At 45.3% G+C, this 21,398-nt stretch overlaps 1 protein-coding gene across 1 annotated transcript; it reads right to left on the reverse strand.

Annotated features, from left to right (window-relative positions):
• Positions 1–4,939: 4,939 nt before the first annotated feature.
• On the reverse strand, positions 4,940–15,800 carry DNAJC27 (DnaJ heat shock protein family (Hsp40) member C27). Its single transcript, XM_079968998.1, has 7 exons — positions 15,610–15,800; positions 13,362–13,444; positions 11,975–12,044; positions 11,351–11,515; positions 11,008–11,130; positions 8,799–8,959; positions 4,940–7,924 (listed from the first exon to the last, which is right to left on the reverse strand). Exons 1-7 carry the CDS (start codon positions 15,685–15,687, stop codon positions 7,792–7,794), a joined length of 813 nt encoding a protein of 270 aa, XP_079825124.1. The 5' UTR covers positions 15,688–15,800; the 3' UTR covers positions 4,940–7,791.
• Positions 15,801–21,398: the final 5,598 nt, after the last annotated feature.

The raw sequence follows: 21,398 nt of genomic DNA on the forward strand, positions 1-21,398 counted from the left end.
CTGAAGGCAGCCCTGATTAGGGAAGCTTTTAATAACTGAAGGACTATTTTAATATTTTGTTGGAAGCCACCCAGAGTGTCTGGGGAAACCCAGCCAGATGGGTGGGGTATAAATAATAAATTATTATTATTATTACCCGTGAGCAACCTGGCCACCAAATTCTGCACCAACTGAAGCAACTTCATAGGCAGCCCTATGTCTAACACGTTGCAGTAATCTACCAGAGATTACTAAATCCCTCCTCAGGCTACCAGGGAGAAGAGATGGTGGTAGAAGATTGGGAAAGTCTAAAGTTTGTACATAGAAATATTGTAAAATTAATGAGTGTTTGAAAATTGTTGGAATGAAACTTTATGGCTTTAGCAGAAATGCTATAAGGAGTTAAGTATAAATAAGTATTTTAGTATTAATGGAAAATAAGGTTAAAAATATGTTAAGACATTCATAATGATAAAAATAGAGAAAGATGGAAAGGATTTGCTGAAACAAGTAACAGAAGTGGAATACAAAAAGGGAGGTGAGAGGAAGTCGATGAAATAAGGGAACGAAAGATAGACTAATGAAATGGTATGCTATATGTTTTTTAAATTGTTGTTGTTTTGTTTTGTTTAATTTAGTGTTAAGGTTGTGTTTTGTATTGTTTATTGTATTGTTTCTTCTTTTGTTCTTTTTTCTTGTCTGCCGTAAGTTTGAAAAGTAATAAAGATTATTTAAAAAAATAAAAATAAATCCCTCCTCAGGCTAATTCCACCTGGCCTGGGGGCCGGGGCCCACACTCACCACCGCCACAGCTTTAAGGACACTGGTGCTGCTGCAGCAAATGTTAAAAATGTTTTTATATATTTTAAAGTGTTCGAAAGGTGTTTTTACTTTTTACTTGGTTGTACCACCGTGAACAGTGTTTTTTATTTATGTATTTTTATTTTGTTCCGTTTTATTTTGGTTTGGGGTTGGATACTGAGTGGGCTGGGGATTGATTTTGTTTTGTTATAATTGTTTTTGGTTTGTTTTGTTTTTCTATTTTGTAAATGGAGGTTGGTATGAGGTTTGGGATTGCTACCGTGGTGGGACGAGGGAAGTATGGCGGTGGGGGCAGATGTTATAGGCGAAGGGGATCGAGATACGGATATGCTCGTACCCCTTCCAATCTGCACCCCATCCCGAGAGACAAGGGTAGGGTGAGCAAGGATTACTCACCTCCTTCACTGGTGTTGTGCAATGCCAGGTCTATAGGCAACAAAACCGCCACTCTGCGAGATTTCTTTACCTCGCAGGGGGTCGAGCTGGCTTGTGTGACGGAGACCTGGGTGCGCGAAGGGGCAACAGTTACCTTACGAGAGATGGCGCCCCCAGGTTTCTCCGTCCTCCACCAGTCGCGGACTGTGGGCCGGGGGGGAGGCATTATTAATCCGGGAAGATTATTCTTTCAGGGTTCTACCAACGCCATCGACCCCCGGCATTGAATGTGTTGGCCTAGTGTGGGGCTCCGAGGTGAGCTTGGCTGTCTGGCTGGTGTACCGGCCACCTAGCGCACCAGCAGCCACCCTGTCAGGCCTGCTGGAGGCGGTGGCCGGCTGGGCCTTGGAGTTCCCTAGCCTATTGGTATTGGGGGACTTCAACATCCATGCTGATGCCACTCCCTCCTCACAGGCTCTGGACCTGGTGTCTTTCATGGCGACACTAGGGCTCTCCCAGTTTGTTTCGGGCCCCACACATCAAGCAGGCCACACGCTGGATTTGATCTTTGGCGTCGGTATAGATGTGATCATGTCTCCTTCGATGAAGGTGCCATGGTCTGATCACTACGTTCTGAAAGCCAGGATTGACATTCCACCCTCACCCTGCTTAGGTGGCAAGCCAATTTGGGCTCACCCGCAGAGGCTGATGGACCCTGATAGATTTCGTCAAGCCTTGCGGGACCTTGCTCCCCCTGGCGACTCATTGACCGAGCTTGTTGAGGGCTGGAATATCCAGCTCCTGGCAGCCATCGATGAGATCGCACCTAAGCGCCCTCTGCGACCCCGGGCTCCCTGGTTTACCGAGGAGCTTCGGAAAATGAAGCGGGACCTCAGACAGCTAGAGCGAGTATGGCGGGGTGCCCGTGACGGAGCCTCAAGAACATCTTATAGGGCTTTTATGAAAACCTATATGGCGGTGAAGGCCGCTAAGAAGTCTTACTTCTCAGCCTCCATTGCATCCGCTAGCTCTCGCCCAGCGCAATTATTTAGTATAATTAGATCTTTAACGTCCCTTGAAGGACAGCCAAATTTAAATAACAATTTGACACACAGCTGTGAGGCATTTGCGAGCTTTTTTGCGGAGAAGGTCCTGTTGCTCCGCCATGACCTCCCTACCAATTTGGATACAATAAAGGAACTGGAGGCCCCTCGACTGTCCTCGGGTCCAGTATTGGACCACTTTGACCGGATATCCCCAGCCGATGTGGACAGGCTCCTCTGAGCTGGAAAGCCCACCACCTGTCCTCTTGACCCGTGCCCGTCTTGGCTGAATAGAGCATGCCCAGACGAGGTGTGGGCCCCCCTGGGGGATATCATCAATTTGTCCCTTGGCACCGGGATATTCCCAGGGGAACTGAAGGAGGTAGTGGTGCGCCCGCTCTTAAAGAAAACATCATTAGATCCCTTAGATCTATCCAATTACTGCCCGGTTTCAAATCTTCCATTCCTGGGTAAGGTGATTGAGAGAGCGGTTGCTGAACAGCTTGGCAGGTTTCTGGATGAAACATCGGCTCTGGATCCATTCCAGTCCGGCTTCCACGCTGGTCATGGGACCGAGACGGCTCTGGTCGCCCTAACAGATGATCTCTGCAGGCAGCTGGATCGAGGCGGGTCGGGGCTGCTGATTCTTCTAGACCTGTCAGCAGCCTTCAACATGGTCAATCACAAACTCTTGGACCACCGCCTTGCCAACATGGGGATCCAGGGCACAGTCCTTCAATGGCTGCGCTCGTTTCTCTCTGGTCGGGGACAGAGGGTGGCGCTTGGGGGGAATTGTCATTGCGCCACTCCTTGGTGCGTGGAGTGCCTCAGGGTGCGATACTCTCCCCGATGCTTTTTAACATCTTTATGCGCCCCCTCGCCCAGCTTGTGCAGAGTTTTGGGTTGGGTTGCCATCAGTATGCCGATGACACCCAACTCTATCTGTTGATGGATGGCAATCCTGACTCGGCCCCAGACACACTGACCAGATGTCTGGAAGCTGTGGCTGGATGGTTACGTGGGAGCCGGTTGAAGTTAAATCCTTCGAAGACAGAGGTCCTCTGGCTGGGACGGGACGATATGGGATTGAGGGGGCAACTCCCATCTCTTGCGGGGGTGCAATTAGTGCCAGCACCGTCCGTTAAGAGTTTGGGTGTAATCTTCGATACCTCCGTCTCTATGGAGGTGCAGATTACAGCTATAACAAAGGCGGCATTTTTTCATCTCCGCCAAGCTAAGCAGTTGGCTCCTTACCTCTCTCGCCCTGACCTAGCCACTGTGATCCACGCGACGGTCACCTCCAGACTGGATTATTGTAACTCGCTCTACGTGGGGCTGTCCTTGAGACTGACCCAGAAACTCCAGCAGGTGCAGAATGCCGCGGCAAGACTCCTTATGGGGTCCTCGCTGCGAGATCACATTCATCCGGTACTATACCAGCTGCACTGGCTCCCGGTGGAGTACAGGATCAGGTTTAAGGTGCTGGTTTTAACCTTTAAAGCCCTATATGGCCTAGGACCCTCGTACCTATGGGACTGCCTCTCCTGGTATGTCCCACAGAGGAGCTTACGGTCTGCAAATAAAAACATCCTGAAGGTCCCAGGCCTCAGAGAGGTTAGGCTGGCCTCAACTAGAGCCAGGGCTTTCTCGGCTGCGGCTCCAATCTGATGGAATGCTATGTCACAAGAGACCAGGGCCCTGCGGGACCTGACATCTTTCCGCAGGGCCTGCAAGACAGAGCTGTTCCACCAGGCCTTTGGTCAGGGCGCAGCCTGACTCCCTCCTTTGGCAATCTGCACAGAATTTTGCTTAACGGTTGCCATCAATTTGCTTTTAATTAATTCTTATAATGAAATGTTTTTAGAATGTTGGATTATTTGATTGTTGTTAGCCGCCCTGAGCCCGGCTTTGGTTGGGGAGGGCGGGATATAAATAAAATAATTTATTATTATTACTATTATTATTAAAGCATAGAAAACAGAAGTTAGGCTATAAATGGCTATACATGGACCCTTGTCTCTCTCCTGGCTGAAGCCATCATACAGGTTGAACAAGACAGTTTTTGCACCAAACCAGACCTAAACCCTGATCAAAATGGATTTAGAAAATCAGTTTCCTCCAAGAGTCCCTGGATCTGGTCCGTGACCACTCAAGAACCTTGTCCAAGAAGGGGAGATTTGTCAACTGGCCAGTAGTTATGTTTTCTCAATCCAGGTGGGTTTCTTAAGAGTGGTCTTACCACTGCCTCCTTCAAGCAGTCAGGTACCACCCCCTCTCGCAAGGAGACATTAATCACCTTGCTGGCCCAGCCAGCTGTCTCCTTCCTGCTAGTTTTTATCAGCCAAGAGGGGCAAGGGTCCAGTGTGCAAGCGGTTGCCCTGAAAGAACCAAGCATATTGTTCATATCCTTGAGCCTTACTAACTGAAACTTAGTACAAGTAAAATGGGGGCAGCACTCGCAGGAAAAGGAGAGTCACACGAATAAAGCTGTCGTGCCCAGCAAGACAGCCACTCATGAATTAGGGCTGACGTAGGGGTTGAATCTGCAAATGTCTAATGTCTAAATCCAACCAGACCAATTTACCGAACTGGACTGGCTCAACAGAACTTCACCAAACCCTAATCAAGCTGCTTTTGTACCCCCTTCCATCATTCTAGAGAAGTATACAAGGGTCTCAAAAAGGCAGTTAATGCACATGTTCGATAACCAAAGCATCAAGTGTGTTTTAAATCCAATTTAATTTTGTAAAAAAAATAATACATAAACTTCAAAAGAAGAAACGTTTTCTATGCAAGAACATGCAGGTGTCTGGCGTTCCATCATCTTCAGTCAGCTCACAGTAAGCTGATCCACACCTTCAGATGTATGGTGAGAGAGGTTGAGTGTAAGTAAATACCAAATAAATACAGTGCATTCAAATCCATTTATCACACAAGGCAGGCCGAGAATGGGGTGGGTGGAGAGTAGGAACTGTTTCTGAAAAACAGAAAATGCTTTGAAAGAGATCCCTGCCTTTATGGCTTGGAGTTTAAGTCACCCTGCATTTACCTTTTTCCACTTTCAGAAGAAAAGCCTGCACTGGGAGGGAATTTTACAGAGAAATCGGTCACAAGGTCATGATCGCTGGAACGTTCTTGGGCAGATGCAAAGAGGGAGAACACATTTGCTCCATGTCCCAGGCTTATTCCATTTCCCTGCTCATCCAAAGAGGCTGCGCAAGTGAGGATTCAACAGAGATCATGCAAAGTTGAACTATACAAGCACCCCAAAAATATGCCATCACTAGCAAACAGGGAACCTCCCATATGCCCCGCTTAGCATGCCAGGATCACACCAAAATTACAGGAAGCTGCTGCCCATTCTCGGGGGCAGGATCTGACCCAGATAAATCACAGTGGCAATATTGTGTGCTCTGATCTCTTCATGTTGCACTCTGGTTCTGATGGGATGGCATTTTGTGATCTTAGCAGAACAGTTTTGTTACAGAGCAAGACCTCCCGACAAAGCCTTTCCTTGTGACGGGACAGCTGCTTGCAGCTTCAATAGCCTTTTTAAACGAAAACGTAAAAGCTCTGCACCCAAAAAGAAGGGGTGGGGAATGATGGTGCAAGAATGAAACCAAAGGCGTAAAAAAAAAAATCTGCATTAGTAGAAAGGAGAAAAAAGAAAAATATAATTCACATTAGAAAAGATTACGTTGGATTTTCCCCACTTCCATCCTGGTTTAGTTTCATGCCTGCTGGGCTGCCCCAATTGCCAGACCTGAAGTAGAAATAAAACAGGAGTCAGTATAGATCTACAGTCTCCTAAAATACAAAGGTACCCTCTCTTCTGTGGGGCAGCCCTGCACTTACAGCAGACTGATAAAGGGTAAGGGACATAGCTCTTGGTAGAACACTGGCTTGGCATGCAGAAGGATTGCAGGTTCAATCTGTGGCATTTCTAGGTAGTGAAGGGAATGCTCCTTGTCTGAAACCCTGGAGAGCAGCTGCTACTGAGTGTGGCCAATACTGAGCTGGCTGGGCCAACAGTCTGACTCAGTACAAGGGAGCTTCTTGTGGTGCCAAACCTGCTCTGGTTTGCACAGCCATCTTTGTCGGGGACCGCACCAACTGCTGAGGGAGCCAGGAGGGCTTGCGGTACCTTCCACATGTAGAAAAGCCTGCCCTGGAGATGGGAGTTCACAAGGTCAAAAGCTCAGCAGGAGAACAAAATGGCAGGGGGAATGGAGGCAGATCTCAGTCACGCAGAAAACAAAGGCAGGAAAGTGCAATCGCAAGGGTATACAGCAAAACCTTAAGTTCACAGGGAATTTTTATCACAAGGCATTTACAATGGTTGTTAAGACTGAGCTTCACGGGCAACTGGAGGGGAAGAAACTACTGTGGGGTTCATACAAGTCTGCAAGCTTAAACCATTGCCCAAGGCTTAAAGTGCACATGTGAATCAATATATATCTATACAAACACTGCAGGGGAGGGCATCATTTTTGGCTGGGGAGGGGGAATCTCTCCCTCCATTACCTGATCAAAAGCTAAACAGTTTGCACTGAAGGCAGGCAATAAATGCCAAGCGGCACAGTCCTGCAGTTCTCACTCATCTCCAACTCTGACCCAAAGGTCAGAAAGCTTCCTTTTCCCATGGTTGACACTCCAGGAAGCAAGGTTGTAGAGAGATAATCTCAGAGTCTTTCCCAGTTAGAACCTTTTGGTGCTCCCTGGATAATTTTCTGAAAAGTGGCCTCGTGACAGCTGTAGGTGCAAATGCCACTTTATGAGCAGTCAGGCAAAGGGATGCAAAAGTTGGAAACCACAGAGCCTCAGAATGAATCCTGCTATCCCGTCCATCACAAGCACATTTTCCAGTTAATCTTCCCTGCCAGACAAACCCACTGCCTTAGGAGACTGGAAGAAGGGAAATGAAAAGAGGCCACGAGCAAAAGGGGAGGATCCTATCTCCACCCTCTTTGCTCCTCCACTTCCAGTTATGTTTTTGAGGTGTTCTAGATAGCATAGATGGGGCAACCCACCTTCTAAGCCACTCCTCCTTGTGCTCCAGTCTGAGTGGCTAGATGCTATGTGAGGTGACCACCTTATACAGCTATGGCCATGGGAAAGGGAGGGCAGGGAACCATAGCTCACTTATTGAGGACCATTCGAAAGGAACAGGACACATTGCCAGGCATAGGGCGAGGAGGAGAAAAGGCTGGACTTAAAAGCACCAAGTTTGGGATAACAAAGTACAGAGGAGCAGCTCTTTAAACAAAGACTAAATATTTTTCAGAGTCAACTCAATCAAAAGCCAGCTTCCCTGCAGAGGAAAGTACAGCTACGGATGCATTCAGATGGATTTGGCAATCCACCACAGATGGACGAGCTGGTTGCAACAGTGCAGGACAGTTCTGGATGGTTGAGGTGCACGAGGGGAAACTGTCCGTAGTGGTTCCCTCTGGTTCTTGCTCCTACCACCCTTGCTCAAAGGCAACGCTTGAGGTCTCTCATTTGGACTGGAGAAGGGCAGCCCTCTCAAAAGGGATCAGTTGTCCTTGGGAGAAGCTGCTTCCTCCCTTTCTCACTTGATGTTTTTAAGCAAGGCAGTCCGTGCATTGACCACAGCTTTGAAGGCGTCCTCGCTGCCAGGAGCCATGCACTTATCCGGGTGGAGCAGCACCGCCAGCTTCCGATAGGCCTTGTTCACCTCATCCCTGGAGGGCAAGACAGGCATCCATGAAGAGAGGCCACCACAAGCACAAACGTAATAAGCTCCCAAAGTTATAGCTTTGCCCAAGGGCCCCTTCCCATTCTCTGTCTGCCAAATTCTCCCTTGCTGGCTTCTACAGAAACTCCAGCGGGTGCAGAATGCTGCAGCGAGGCTCCTCACGGGGTCCCTGCCATGGGAGCATATTCACCAGTGCTTTTTCCAGCTGCACTGGCTCCCAGTGGAGTACAGGGGCAGATTTAAGGTGCTGGTCTTGACCTTTAAAGCCCTTCCCAGCCTAGGACCCTCGTACTTATGGGACCACCTCTCTTGGTATGCCCCGCGGAGGACCTTAAGGTCCATAAATAGCAACACCCTAGAGGTCCTGGGCCCTAAGGAAGTCAGATTAGCCTCAGCCAGGGCCAGGGCCTTTTCAACACTGGCCCCGGCCTGGTGGAGCACTCTGTCTCATGAGACCAGGGCCCTGCGGGATCTGATTTCTTTCCACAGGGCCTGTAAGACACAGTTGTTCCGCCTGGCCTTTGGCTTGGAATCAACTTGATCCCCTCCCCCTCTTTCTTTTTTTCTTTCTCCTTCTGTGATGGAACTACTATTTGGGGACTTCCCTGGCTTTTTTCTGGCCCACGTAGGACAAGTCTGGATGAAGATTTGATGTTTTCATCCCTAAAAAGTTTTTCATTTGAGTTTCTACTGAAATGAGGCTGCATCTTAATGTTGTATTTTAATCTTGTTTTTAAGTTGTATTTTAATCAATTGTTTTTATATCTGGTGTTAGCCGCCCTGAGCCCAGTCTTGGCTGGGGAGGGTGGGATATAAATAAAATTTATTATTATTACACCAGAAGGGATTGCCTCCATTACCTGGTGGCCCCTGGCTTGACACCCAGCATGTCCCAGCTGTCCTTGCTGCTGCGGATTCTTCGGATGGTGTCCGCTTGCTCCTTGGTGAAACTGACGCTCATGCTGGCCATGGGCCGCTTTCCCCCATTGTCGCACAAATCAACAATGGCAGAGTAGAAAGTCTACAAGCACACAGAAGGAACAGGTAGCAAAGTTATGTATGTGCCTGTAGCTTGACAATCCCTATTTCATTAATGGGACCAAACCTCAGGTCCTTCTGCTACCTCATATTGAGAAATCTGAGAAAGGGAGAACAGATATAGATTTTGTGGGGAAGACCAAGACTCTTAAACCTACCACCTGCCATCTCCACTGCTGCCTCTTCCTCAGCCAGTTCCTTTTTCATCTGAAGGTGTCAGAACAGCCACTGCATGGCTCTCTGGGTGTTGCAGTGACCTTCAGACCATTCTTTGGGGTTTTCAGTTCCCCCACATCAATGGCCACTTAGCCACCCCACAGTCAAAAGGGGTTGTCTTCACCTATAATCTGCCAGACCACTGTCCCTTGTCTCTCTTGACCCCAAATCCACAAGGCCTCCCAGTCAGCATGACCAGTCTCTTGTACTACTAGCTCCTATTGTTTTATTTATTTAAAAGTGAAGGGCTGCTCATTTGAAAGTCATTAAAAACCCTGAGGGTCTATTAGAACAAAATGGAGACACATTGAGATTGCAGAGTTTTGAGAAACTAAAAGATAAAGTGCGAGATTGGTTACATTATTATCAAATTAGAGAGGCCTTTAATTTGGATAAAAAAATAGGCTTCCAGGTGGAAAAATCGAAATTAGAAACAGAATTGTTAGAACCTAAAACTAAGATACTTTCAAGAATGTATAACTTGCTGTTAAAATGGAACACTCAGGATGAAACGGTCAAATCTGCTATGATTAAGTGGGCGCAAGATATTGGTCATAACATCATGTTTGCTGACTGGGAACAGTTATGGACCACTGGTGTGAAATTTACGGCATGTAATGCCTTAAAAGAAAATATTATGAAAATGATGTACAGGTGGTACATGACCCCAGTCAAGCTTGCAAAAGCATATCATTTGCCTGATAACAAATGCTGGAAATGTAAAGAAACTGAGGGAACATTCTTTCACCTATGGTGGACGTGCCCGAAGGTCAAGGCTTTCTGGGAAATGATCTATAATGAACTGAAAAAGGTATTTAAATATACCTTTCCTAAGAAACCAGAGGCCTTTCTTCTGGGCATTGTTGGCCAATTGGTGCTAAAGAAGGATAGAACATTTTTTATGTATGCAACAACAGCAGCAAGAATACTCATCGCAAAGTATTGGAAGACACAAGATTTGCCCACCCTGGAAGAATGGCAGATGCAAGTGATAGACTATATGGAATTGGCAGAAATGACTGGCAGAATCCGAGACCTGGGAGAAGAGTCGGTGGAAGAGGACTGGAAGAAGTTCAAAGAATATCTCCAAAAACATTGTAAAGTGTTTGAATGTTAAAATGATGTTGGATATAAAGATAATATGGCATCAGTGACATAGTTAAAAGGATTATGCAAAAATGTTTTAAAAGAAAAGAGTGAAAAGACCAGAGTAAAGTTATGTCAAAATTAAACAAAATGATACAAGGTTTAAAAGGAAAGGAAAAACCGGAGACATAATAGGTTGAAATGTATAATATTGAATAGGATTTGAAAGAGGGTAAGGAATTGCTGAATTTGATTGTGTAAAGGGGAACACAGAAAAGGGAGATGAGAGGAAGTCAGGAAAGAGGGTTATAAAGATAATAAGTAAAAAACTAGATTTTCTTTGTTTTTTGTTTTTTCTTATCTTTTCTGTTTTTTATTGTATTTTTCTGTTTTGTTTGATTGTGCTGTTTTTTTATTGTCTTTCTTTTTTTCGTTTGATTGTGATGCTTGTTTTATTATACAAAATCTTAATAAATATCTTTAAAAAAAATAAAAATAAAAACCCTGAGGGTCATTTAGCCCAAAGCCCTGCAATGCAGGAATAAGCCAAACAAATTGTTTGGGGCATACAACTTCACCTTCAAGGGTAACTCTCTTGATATAATTCTTTTACAAAATGTTATTTATTTCATTTGTTGCATTTATTGAAACCTTACAGAGCAAAGACCATTGAGAGCCAAGGAAAAGGGCTGGAATGAGGGCTTCTAGGTTTGACATAGTTGGTTTTACCTGGAACATCTCGTTGATTCCTTCTCCAGTCTGAGCAGAAGTCTCAAAATAAAGGAAGCCTCTGCTCTCTGCCCATAGCCGCCCCTCACTTTCGTCCACAGAACGGTGCTTGGTGCAATCAACCTGAAACACAAGTGGGTGGGTGGAAGCATGATCCTGGCTCACAGCTACTGACCTAGCCCCCATGAACTTTACCTAACCTTTTTAAAATCCAGTCATTCACACTGGTAAAGTCTTCAAACTACATACTGTTCTCTGATTTGTGAGTGGGGGCAGCCTCGGCAAGAGCCCAGGGTTACAAGCAAGATTTTCTACACCTTAGCCTCCTCTTGGGAATGGTTACCTTGTTGGCACAAACTACAAAGACAATATTCTCCATGTTTCCATGTGGTCCAAGTTCCTGCTTCATCTCTGCGAGCCATGAGTCGAGGGCATCAAACGACTCCTTCAGCCCAACATCATACACCAGGATTACGCCCTGTGTGTCCTTGTAAAACTCATTGCGTACCTAACAGAGCACAGAAACAAACAACTGGATATTTGGGACCAAGAGGGTTCTACAGGAAAGAGAATGGCTTGGAATGTCTGGATCAGTTTCCCTTTACATGTGTGCCACTTTTCAACTGATCTGACACCATCTGTGCGGGCAAAAAAGCGCTGCTGCTGGATTGACCAGCAATCTTAGCAGATTAACTGCATCAGGACAGGCCATGTACAAATTCGTTACTTTTCAGCTCTCGTATAGTTACTAAGATTTAAAATAGATATCCTACAGTAACAATGACCGTAAGCCAAAATGCCCAGACAATCTATAAATGTTAAATGCAAATTAGTCAAAGCCCTCCAGCTCATGTGAGGGTATGAAGTAGGCCACATTTTTCACCATGGAGCAATTTAGCTTGCCAGGACCGGAAGTCTATGGATTTATGTCCTAAACTAATGGCCAGAAAGCTGCCACCTCGCTTACCTCATAGAAGAAGGGGTGTCCAGCCATGTCAAAAATATTCACTTTGATTTCCCGATCCCGAACCTGCACTCTGAAAGAAAGAGGAGCACAGCCATAAGGTGCAAGAAGTGCACACACTTCAGAGACCCTTCTTTCTCAGACCAAGTTCAACTTTTCTATGACATGGGTATTAGGCAAGCATCGCAACACGACTGCTGAGCACAGATGAATTTTGGCGTGATCATTTAGAGCTCAGTAAAAAGCTTCTGGGCTAATCTGCAAAGAAAAATTGTAACTGGATAAATGACCAGTGAAGGGCAACCCACAGGCATCCAGATTACATACAGGCGATGACCATTTTAGGCATGCCCAATTGACATGCAATCACTGACGCATGGGTCCTTTAGGACCAAGAAGAGGGCAAAATGGGGGCAGAAAGAATGGGGCAGGGTGCAGTTACCGTATTTTTCGCACCATAGGGCGCACCAGACCATAGGGCGCACCCAGTTTTTAGGGGGGGAAATCAAGGGAAAAAATATTTCCCCCCCCCCAGCCCCAAAGAGCAGCGTACAGGCTGCACACAACCTCTCCCTGCCGGAGAGGTTGCGCGCAGCTATGGAAGAAGGCGAGGCAGCGAGCGGGATGGATCCCGCTCGCTGTTTTGGCTTCCCCTTTAGCCCCCTGCAGCCTCTCCTTGCCGGGGGACGCTGCGCAGGGCTAAAGAAGCCATAGCCCCGTGCAGCTTCTCCCCAAAGAAGAGGTTGCAGAGAGGTTGCGCGCAGCTATGGAAGAAGGCGAGGCAGCGAGCGGGATGGATCCCGCTAGCTGTTTTGGCTTCCCCTTTAGCCCCCTGCAGCCTCTCCTTGCCGGGAGATGCTGCGCAGGGCTAAAGAAGCCATAGCCCCGTGCAGCTTCTCCCTGCCGGAGGGATTGCGCGCGGCTATGGCAGAAGCCTGCATTCGCTCCATAGGACGCACACGCATTTCCCCTCAATTTCTGGAGGGGAAAAACTGCGTCCAATAGAGCGAAAAATACGGTATGTGCACTCTGCCAACATGTGCAGGGAGCAGGAATGGACCCCTGTGCAAAATGCTTGCCACCTGTACTCTCCTTTCAAGGAGAATTTTACAAGCTAATAAGGGGCTGATCCGAGACGTAAAATCTGCTCCTCTGGGATGTGCCCCACTTGCATGCAAAATATAACACACAACGAGATGCCCACATACACCTGTAGTTTCCCAGTAGCAATTTCCATTAATATTATAGCAACAAAATGTTGAATGATTGAAGTAAGTGAAAAATCAAAGCATGATTTCCCATCTTTCTGTTTCACAAACACAATGCCTTGGTTCTTAGTTTCAGGAGCTGCTGTGTCAAGTGTTCTCTATTGTGAAAGCAGGCTACTCACTTGGTGACACCATAATCGATGCCGATTGTTGCAAGGTACTTGGGCACAAACCTCTTCTCACAGTATCGCTTTATAATGCAGCTCTAAAATGCAAAAGGAAGGAGATTGTTACCCAGTTGGCTGAGCTGTCTATTCAACCCACTATATTCCGTATTTCGCCAGGTTAAGTGCAAAGCAGGTCTTTTTAAAGCACATATCTGTATGTGTATGTGCATTATTGGCAAATTTGATTCAATATAAACTATTTTAAATTTTGTTTTCAACTTAAAAAGCAAAAGGGCAGTTGAAACAATCACACTTCAGTTTGATTAAACCAGGATGCTTCTAATTAACCATAGTTTCCTATTTCATCTGAAGCGGTAAACTGTGGTTAATTATAAGCTTCCCAATTTAGTTATGAATTGCAGCAAAAGGAAAGAGCAAAGAGGCTATACGAGCAGGCAAAAAGTCCATGCATATCTTGATTTAGTAAGTCATGATATGAATGGTTTAGAATATATGTTTTCTATTTTAAAACACCTACAATTTACATTTTCCAAAAAACTGAGAGGATAAGTTCCCAAGTTACTGTATTACTGTTTAAACATGCTGTATTAACTTAATAGGCAAAACAAAAACAAGAAACAGGGGTCTGTCCCTGAAATTATCATTATCAACAACAACAATGGAAGCAAAACCTCCCAAACTCGTTAAATGTCAGTGTTTGTAGAGGGAAAATGGGTGACCTATTATACTTCTACTGTTTGTGGATGAAATCCAATGGATTCCCCTTCCCCAGCGGCACTCAACCAAAACCAACTCAAAGAGGATTGGGTGGCCCTTTATTTATTTTCAAATTAAAAGATAAAAGATAACGATGTGTTTGTCCTGGTTGGATAAAACGGTGAGGGACCGGCACAAAAAGCAAAGCGGGAAACGGGTCCTCCACAAGCCCCTGTCACCTAACCTACCTCACAGGGTTGTTGTGAGCGTAGGAGGTAATCAGAACCACGTTATGCTGCCTTAATTGAGTCCCTCGGAGGAAAGTCAGCATATAAACATTAGCATATATATATATATATATATATATATCTATATATATATGTGTGTATATTTGAGTTATATTTGCATGTGTGTGTGTGTATACACACACACACACACAACCTTGATGGCAGAAAGTGAGGAGGAATTAAAGAACCTTTTAATGAGGGTGAAAAAGGAGAGCCCAAAATATGGTCTGAAGCTCAACATAAAAAAAAAGAAGATCATGGCCACTGGGCCCATCACCTCTTGGCAAATAGAAGGGGAAGAAATGGAGGCAGTGAGAGATTTTACTTTCTTGGGCAGATGGTGATAGCAGTCACGAAATTAAAAGACGCCTTCTCCTTGGGAGAAAAGCAATGACAAACCTAGACAGCATCTTAAAAAGCAGAGACATCACCTTGCCGACAAAGGCCCGTATAGTTAAAGCTATGGTTTTCCCAGTAGTGATGTATGGAAGTGAGAGCTGGACCATAAAGAAGGCTGATCGCCGAAGAACTAATGCTTTTGAGTTATGGTGCTGGAGGAGACTCTTGAGAGTCCCATGGACTGCAAGAAGATCAAACCTCTCCATTCTGAAGGAAATCAGCCCTGAGTGCTCACTGGAAGGACAGATCCTGAAGCTGAGGCTCCAAGACTTTGGCCACCTCATGAGAAGAGAAGACTCCCTGGAAAAGACCCTGATGTTGGGAAAGATGGAGGGCACAAGGAGAAGGGGGCGACAGAGGACGAGATGGTTGGACAGTGTTCTCGAAGCTACAAACTTGAGTTTGACCAAACTGCGGGAGGCAGTGGAAGACAGGAGTGCCTGGCGTGCTCTGGTCCAGGGGGTCAAGAGGTGGCGGACATGACTAAACGACTAAACAACAACCACACACACACACACACTATACCAGGCACCCCCAGACTCGGCCCTCCAGCAGTTTTGGGACTACAGTTCCCATCATCCCTGAACACTGGTCCTGTTAGCTAGGGATGATGGGAGTTGTAGTCCCAAAACATCTGGAGGGCCGAGTCTGGGGATGCCTGCAATATACATATATGCAAATATAATTCTACAGATAAGGATTGCTCCTGCCCTCCCAGAAGCCTTTGCGCTTGGCCAAAGAATCAGCGCCCCATCCCACGCTAACGCCCAACTGCCATAACGACCGGGGAGGGGGCGACTGACTGGTTGCGCGCCTTGTCACTCCCCGCCCCGCCAGCCAATAGGGCGCCTCCCTCTTACCTTGCCCACCTCCGCGTTGCCCATGGAGATGACTTTGATCCTCAGCGCCTTCCGCGGCTCTTTCCGCTTCGCCTCCATCTCGCCAAGGACGCGGGCTGGACTGGCTGGGGCTCAAGGGGGCACCTCGCCGGCCCGGGCGCCCGCCGCCGCCGCCCGGCTCCTCATGGCCCGCTTGACGACAGCGGCGACGCGGCTGCTTAGGACCCGGGCGACGCCTCGCGAGATTTCCTTTCGAGAGCAGGCCGAGAAGCCGCCGCGCCACGCGAGAGCTGGGAAATCTCGCGGGAATGAACCAAAGTGGCTTCCCGCCTCTTCCCCTCAGTCCTGTGGATTCAGAGGAGAAGGCGGGCGCGCTTAGCGCTGCTCTGCAGGGCTGCGCTGGGAATATTTGTCCGTTTTCTTATTATTGATTCATTGATTTTTTACAGTCCTATTGATGTACTGTATACAGTCCTTCACCTGAAGATCACAGGGCAGTTCATGTAAAATTACAAAATGAGAACAGAAAATACATAATAAAATACATAATAAATAAATAATTAATACATAATAAAATAATAAATACATAATAAAAACAGAAACAGACTGATAACCCCCCTCCCACCTTAGCACAATCACATTTCAAATGCCTGGTCAAATATAATAATAATAATAATAATAATAATAATAATAATAATAATAATAATAATAATTTTATTATTTATACCCAGCCACACTGGGCGGCTTCCAACAAAATATTAAAATACAGTAATGCATCAAACATTAAATGCTACCCTAAAAGAGGCACCTATATAATAATAAAATAATAATAATAATAATAACTTTATTACTTGCACCCCACCCATCTCACTGGGTTGCCACCTGCTCTGGGGGGCTTCCAGCATATACAGAAACACAATAAAACATTACAAACTTCCCTATCCAGGGCTGCCTTCAGATGTCTTCTAAAAGTTGTGTAGTTCTTTATCTCCTTGACAACTGAAGGGAGCGGGTGCCACCACCAAGAAGGTCCTCTGCCTGATTCCCTGTAATCTCGCTTCTGCCAGAAGGCCCTCGGAGCTGGACCTCAGTGTCCAGGCTGGATGACAGTGGTGGAGATGCTCCTTCAGGAGTATAATGTATAATGAAAGTGTTTTGTGAACGTAGTTTTATTGGTCATTTAATGCTGTTCACTAAATAAATTCCCCCCACCTTAATGTTGGTGGCTGAGATTGTTTCCTTTTGCTCTTTTGCAAACAAAGTATAATAAATGCATTAGCAGGTTTTTAAGTACTGTTAGACAAACACCCCAAAGGGACACCTTCAAAAGTTGGCAGCCCTGGCCTACAATATCACATACTGTCCATCATTTCTCTTATGAAAATAGGGGCATCCTATTCCATAATAATTGTTTTATTAATTATTTATTTATACCCTACCCAGCTGACATTTAAAAACTTCCCTACACAGGGCTGCCTTCAGATATCCTCTGAAGGTTGTATAGTTACTTATCTCCTTGGCTCGGGGGTTGCGTAGCTCCATACCCACCAACATTTCTCCAATTAAAATAGGGACATCCTAAGAAAAAGTGGGACATTCCGAGACGAAATCAGAAACCGGGACAGCTTCTGTAAACCCAGGACTGTCCCTGGAAAGTAAAAGGATCCTTTGGGGATCTGATATCAGGCATACTTGCCTAAGGATACAACCTTGCATTAGCTTTCTGTATTATAATCCAGTTAATCAGATGCTTGAAGTGTTCTCCTGAGGTATACAGTATATACATATGGTAGGGGCAGCAAGGAACTGGGGTGGTATGTAAACGGAGGCCAGAAGGAAATTAAATGTAGAAATGCATGGACAATAGCTATTCACACAAACACTTATGCTTGATACCACAGACATCTTGGCATTGGTAAGCCAATTAAACATGTTGTGCAATAAAAAAAGCAACACCATTAGTCCTGATCAGTGCTATTTTTTTGCCATAAATGCCTCCCTTGTTCTCTTATAATGGCAATGGCACTTTCCTGAGAGGTGCCAGGACCGAGTTTCGGTGAGCCCTGACTGGAAAAAAAACCTGGTCCTGATTGTTCAGAAGTGATAGCACTGAAGCCCTTGATGGATGTGCAATTCAGCAGTTTCATGTTGCTGTCTTTGTTCCAATGGCTACTGTAAAATCAGAATGCAAGGTGGAATTTGACTCACTTTGACTCAGAGTAGACCCACTGAAATTAATTGACCTAACTTAATCCTGATCATTATTTTCTATGGACCTACCTTGAGTAAAAGTTAAATACTACCCAAAGTCTTTATCCCTAATCCTGTGATAACTTGGAAGCCAGTCAGATTTGAAGCTGTGAAGCACATGATAGGAACCAAAAATGGTTAGTGTTATGTACTGAAGTTCCCACCCTGGGCCAGCAGGGGGATACTGTAGATAGTTTTCACTCAGGTCCACGTATGCAAATAAGGGATTGAAAGTGATGTTCAGTGATTGGATAATTACAGAAAGTGGTTACTGTTGCGTTGTAGTGGAGGTCTATATAAGCAGGCTGGCTGAACCCTTCAGTTCAGTTCTGTTCTGGCCTGTGAATAAACAAGAGCTGTTTGAAGAATCGCTGTGTCGTCTGATATGTTCACCCATGACTTAACAGTTAGCAGCAATAACAGCATCTAATTAATGCAAAATGCAGTTTACATAGCAGCATGGTTACAAACTGAAAACAAAAACTGGGGCGGGCAGCGGAACGGACGACTCCACAAAGTCTCCATTTCAATCCCAGCCTTTTAGATCTGCCTAGTTCAATGGCAAGAAATATAATGGAATGAATGATCGAGCAGTGAATTATGGAGTTCTTTTCTTCTATTCATTAAAAAAACAAAAACAACCTTACAGATGTCCTTTGTTGTCTCCCCCCAAACCCCACTCTTCCCATCCCAGTTATATTTATAATGGTTACAAATGGCTTTGGTTGGTAGATGTCAGATAAGCCCTGTACATCTGAAGAATGCACTGATGTTTTAAATTAAATCAGGGCAATGAGCCTCTCTTTAATTCTTGCACGTCTGCAAGGTATGCTTGGGAATATTTAAGTGCCCCCTTTTCCTGCTGTAATGTGAAGGCTGGACTTGATGGCTTGACATTTTCTCACAGCACTGAGACACTGAGGCATCTAATCATAAGCCTGCATTTTTATCAAAGCTTATATTTTTGATTAAGGCCTGTATCTTAAAAAGAGCTTAAAGATTTTCAAATGTTTATGCCAGGCAGAAGACCAGCTGCCTAAGAACCTTGGCAATGTTTATTCTCCTGGACAAGGGGGCCCCCTGATTTATAGCAGAAAACAATTCTCAAAGTCGTAAAAAGGGAATTACAGGCTGACAGCCAAGGTTACACTGACCCTACATATTACAGAAGATAAAAAAGAGATAAACATAATTAAGAGTTGATAAATAGTAAAATAAAACCATGTGCCTCCCATTAAACTTGAGCCATATTTTCCTAAGGTTGAAAGGTCAAGAGCAGTGAAAAAGGCAACTGGCTTGGCTGGAGAAGATAGGTTTCTTCCTATCTTATTTTGAGGCTGGAAACTGTTCCTTCCTTTTTTACTTTGAGAAGGTTTATTCTTCTAAAAAGCTATCTATGTTATGTATTAAATATATTGGCTTAAATGTAATTATGCAAAGGATTTAGAAAGAAAGAAATGTTAAATCCTTATGCTAGATTCTTATTTCATATAGTTGGAAGAGATCACAGGGGCCATCAGCCATCAGCCCAGCCCCCCTGCCAAAAAGGAAACATCATTAGAGCACACATATGGTTGTCTAGGCCTTTGTTTAAAGACCTCCAAGAGAAGGAGATCTTTCAATGATGATGTGAACTCAAGATCCTTGACATCTGTTTAAGATAAAAATTTAAGATTAACCATTTGTTTTGGAGGGCAATAGGGCAAGGAGGGCAAGAGGTGAGCTGGTAATTAAGGTTCCTTGTTGAGACACATGTAAGATATATTACTACTTATTTGTCATTTATAGATAGAAGAATATATAGCTTTTTGTTTCCCATAAAAGGGCAAAAGGAAATGGGTGTATCTTTTGTGATTGGTTCTAGAAAACAGCCAATAGGAATTTCAACCAGGCTGATTGGACAGAGGCAGCCACAGGAGGAGCAAGGGGGCTGGATTAAGGAAATATAAGTGCTGGCCAGAATGGCAGGAGGGCAGGCCAGAGCTTGGTAACCATATACCACTGTGCCTCTCATTTATTTGTCTGACAAATAAATTATTATTTTAATTTCTCTATTGCTGCGTTGAATATTTCATTCCAGCTAAGCGTTAACCACAAGCAGGGTGCTACAACACAGCAGGGCCGTTTATTAATAGTCAACCAGGTGCTTTGTGTAACGTCCACCTGGATTTAGGGGCAAACAGGACGTTTGATGGAAAACAGGGTCTTCTGAAATGGGGTGGTTGATTAGAGCAGGGGCTGACCAGAGCAAAGGCATGTGTGGGGGTGTTAAAATAGTACACATCCGGAAACCATATGCCATTTCAGGTGGGTGCTGAACGCATAAGGAAGTTTGCAAATCATCTTGATAGTTGTTCTCTAACACTGTCCAGATGGAGCCGTTAAAACTGGCCAGAGTCAATGTGAATACTCATGAGTATATTGCATCTTTAATGCATAGCTGCACTGAATTGCACCTCTAATGGTGCTATTGTCCAATTTATTTTAATTTGGGGCTATTGGTTGTTGTGTGCTTTATTACTGCAACCCACCCTGGGGTCCAGGGGAAAACAGAGTGAGGCGAATAGCGTTGATACGAGGTCACGTTCCAGGGCCGGATTTAGGTTTGATGAGGCCCTAAGCTACTGAAGGTAATGGGGCCCTTTATATGTCCAGCTGTCCTTTGTCAACAACAAATTGTCGCTGTTTTATGTGTTGAATATATGCTATATGGTGATTTATGGACCTAATAGGTATCTGAAGCCATTTGCACATACAGTGGTACTTCAGGTTACATACGCTTCAGGTTACATATGCTTCAGGTTACACACTCTGCTAACCCAGAAATAGTGCTTCAGGTTAAGAACAGAAATCGGGCTCCGGCGGTGCAGCGGCAGCAGGAGCCCCCATTAGCTAAAGTGGTGCTTCAGGTTAAGAACAGTTTCAGGTTAAGAACGGACCTCCAGAACGAATTAAGTCCTTAACCCGAGGTACCACTGTAACAAAATATGTATTTTATCAACGTACATCCAGGTGTTTTTTTTCCTTTGATTTTTTTTGGGGGGGCCCAAGAGAGTGGGGCCCTAAGCTATAGCTTGTTTAGCTTATATGTAAATCTGGCACTGTCAAGTTCTAGGCTTGAGAGAGGAAATAAAAATTTGACAGATTGCTGGGTCCAGATGCCATCCACCCAAGAGGTCTCAAAGAATTCAAATGTGAGCCGCAAGGACTCTCTAGCTGTCTTCTGCCACTTCTGGGTTTGAACAGAATTTAATTATTTCGATTGTGCATAACTGGGCCCAAATCCCCATGCTATACTGCTGTTTGCTTTTGTGACCTTAAAACTCTACTGGGGGGCTCTCTCTTTCGCTAGAGACAGTGGTGTAGTGTGGGGCGGCAGCGGAGGGGGGACTGTGCCCCAGGAGCAAAATTCTGAGTGGGCACAACCAGGTGCCACCATGGAGGTACCAGCTTCGGTGGGGATCCTCGCCCTGGCGCAGCACGGCCCTGCTTGGCTCCGCTGGGGAGGGGATTCTGGTGGTGTCAGTGGCTTTCCTGTCCTGGGCCCTAGCAACCCCCAA

This window comes from Podarcis cretensis (genome assembly GCF_951804945.1).
Source record: "Podarcis cretensis genome assembly, chromosome: 3".
In the NCBI taxonomy this organism is placed as follows: domain Eukaryota; kingdom Metazoa; phylum Chordata; class Lepidosauria; order Squamata; family Lacertidae; genus Podarcis; species Podarcis cretensis.

Excerpts from the sequence above, each read along its gene's own strand:
- DNAJC27 (XM_079968998.1), bottom strand. The coding sequence starts at position 15,687 with ATGGAGGCGAAGCGGAAAGAGCCGCGGAAGGCGCTGAGGATCAAAGTC. Across the intron at positions 8,960-11,007 it reads GAATCAACGAGATGTTCCAG|ACTTTCTACTCTGCCATTGT; the intron begins GTAAAACCAACT and ends GTGTGCTTGTAG. Across the intron at positions 7,925-8,798 it reads GTCAAGCCAGGGGCCACCAG|GGATGAGGTGAACAAGGCCT; the intron begins GTAATGGAGGCA and ends CTTGCCCTCCAG.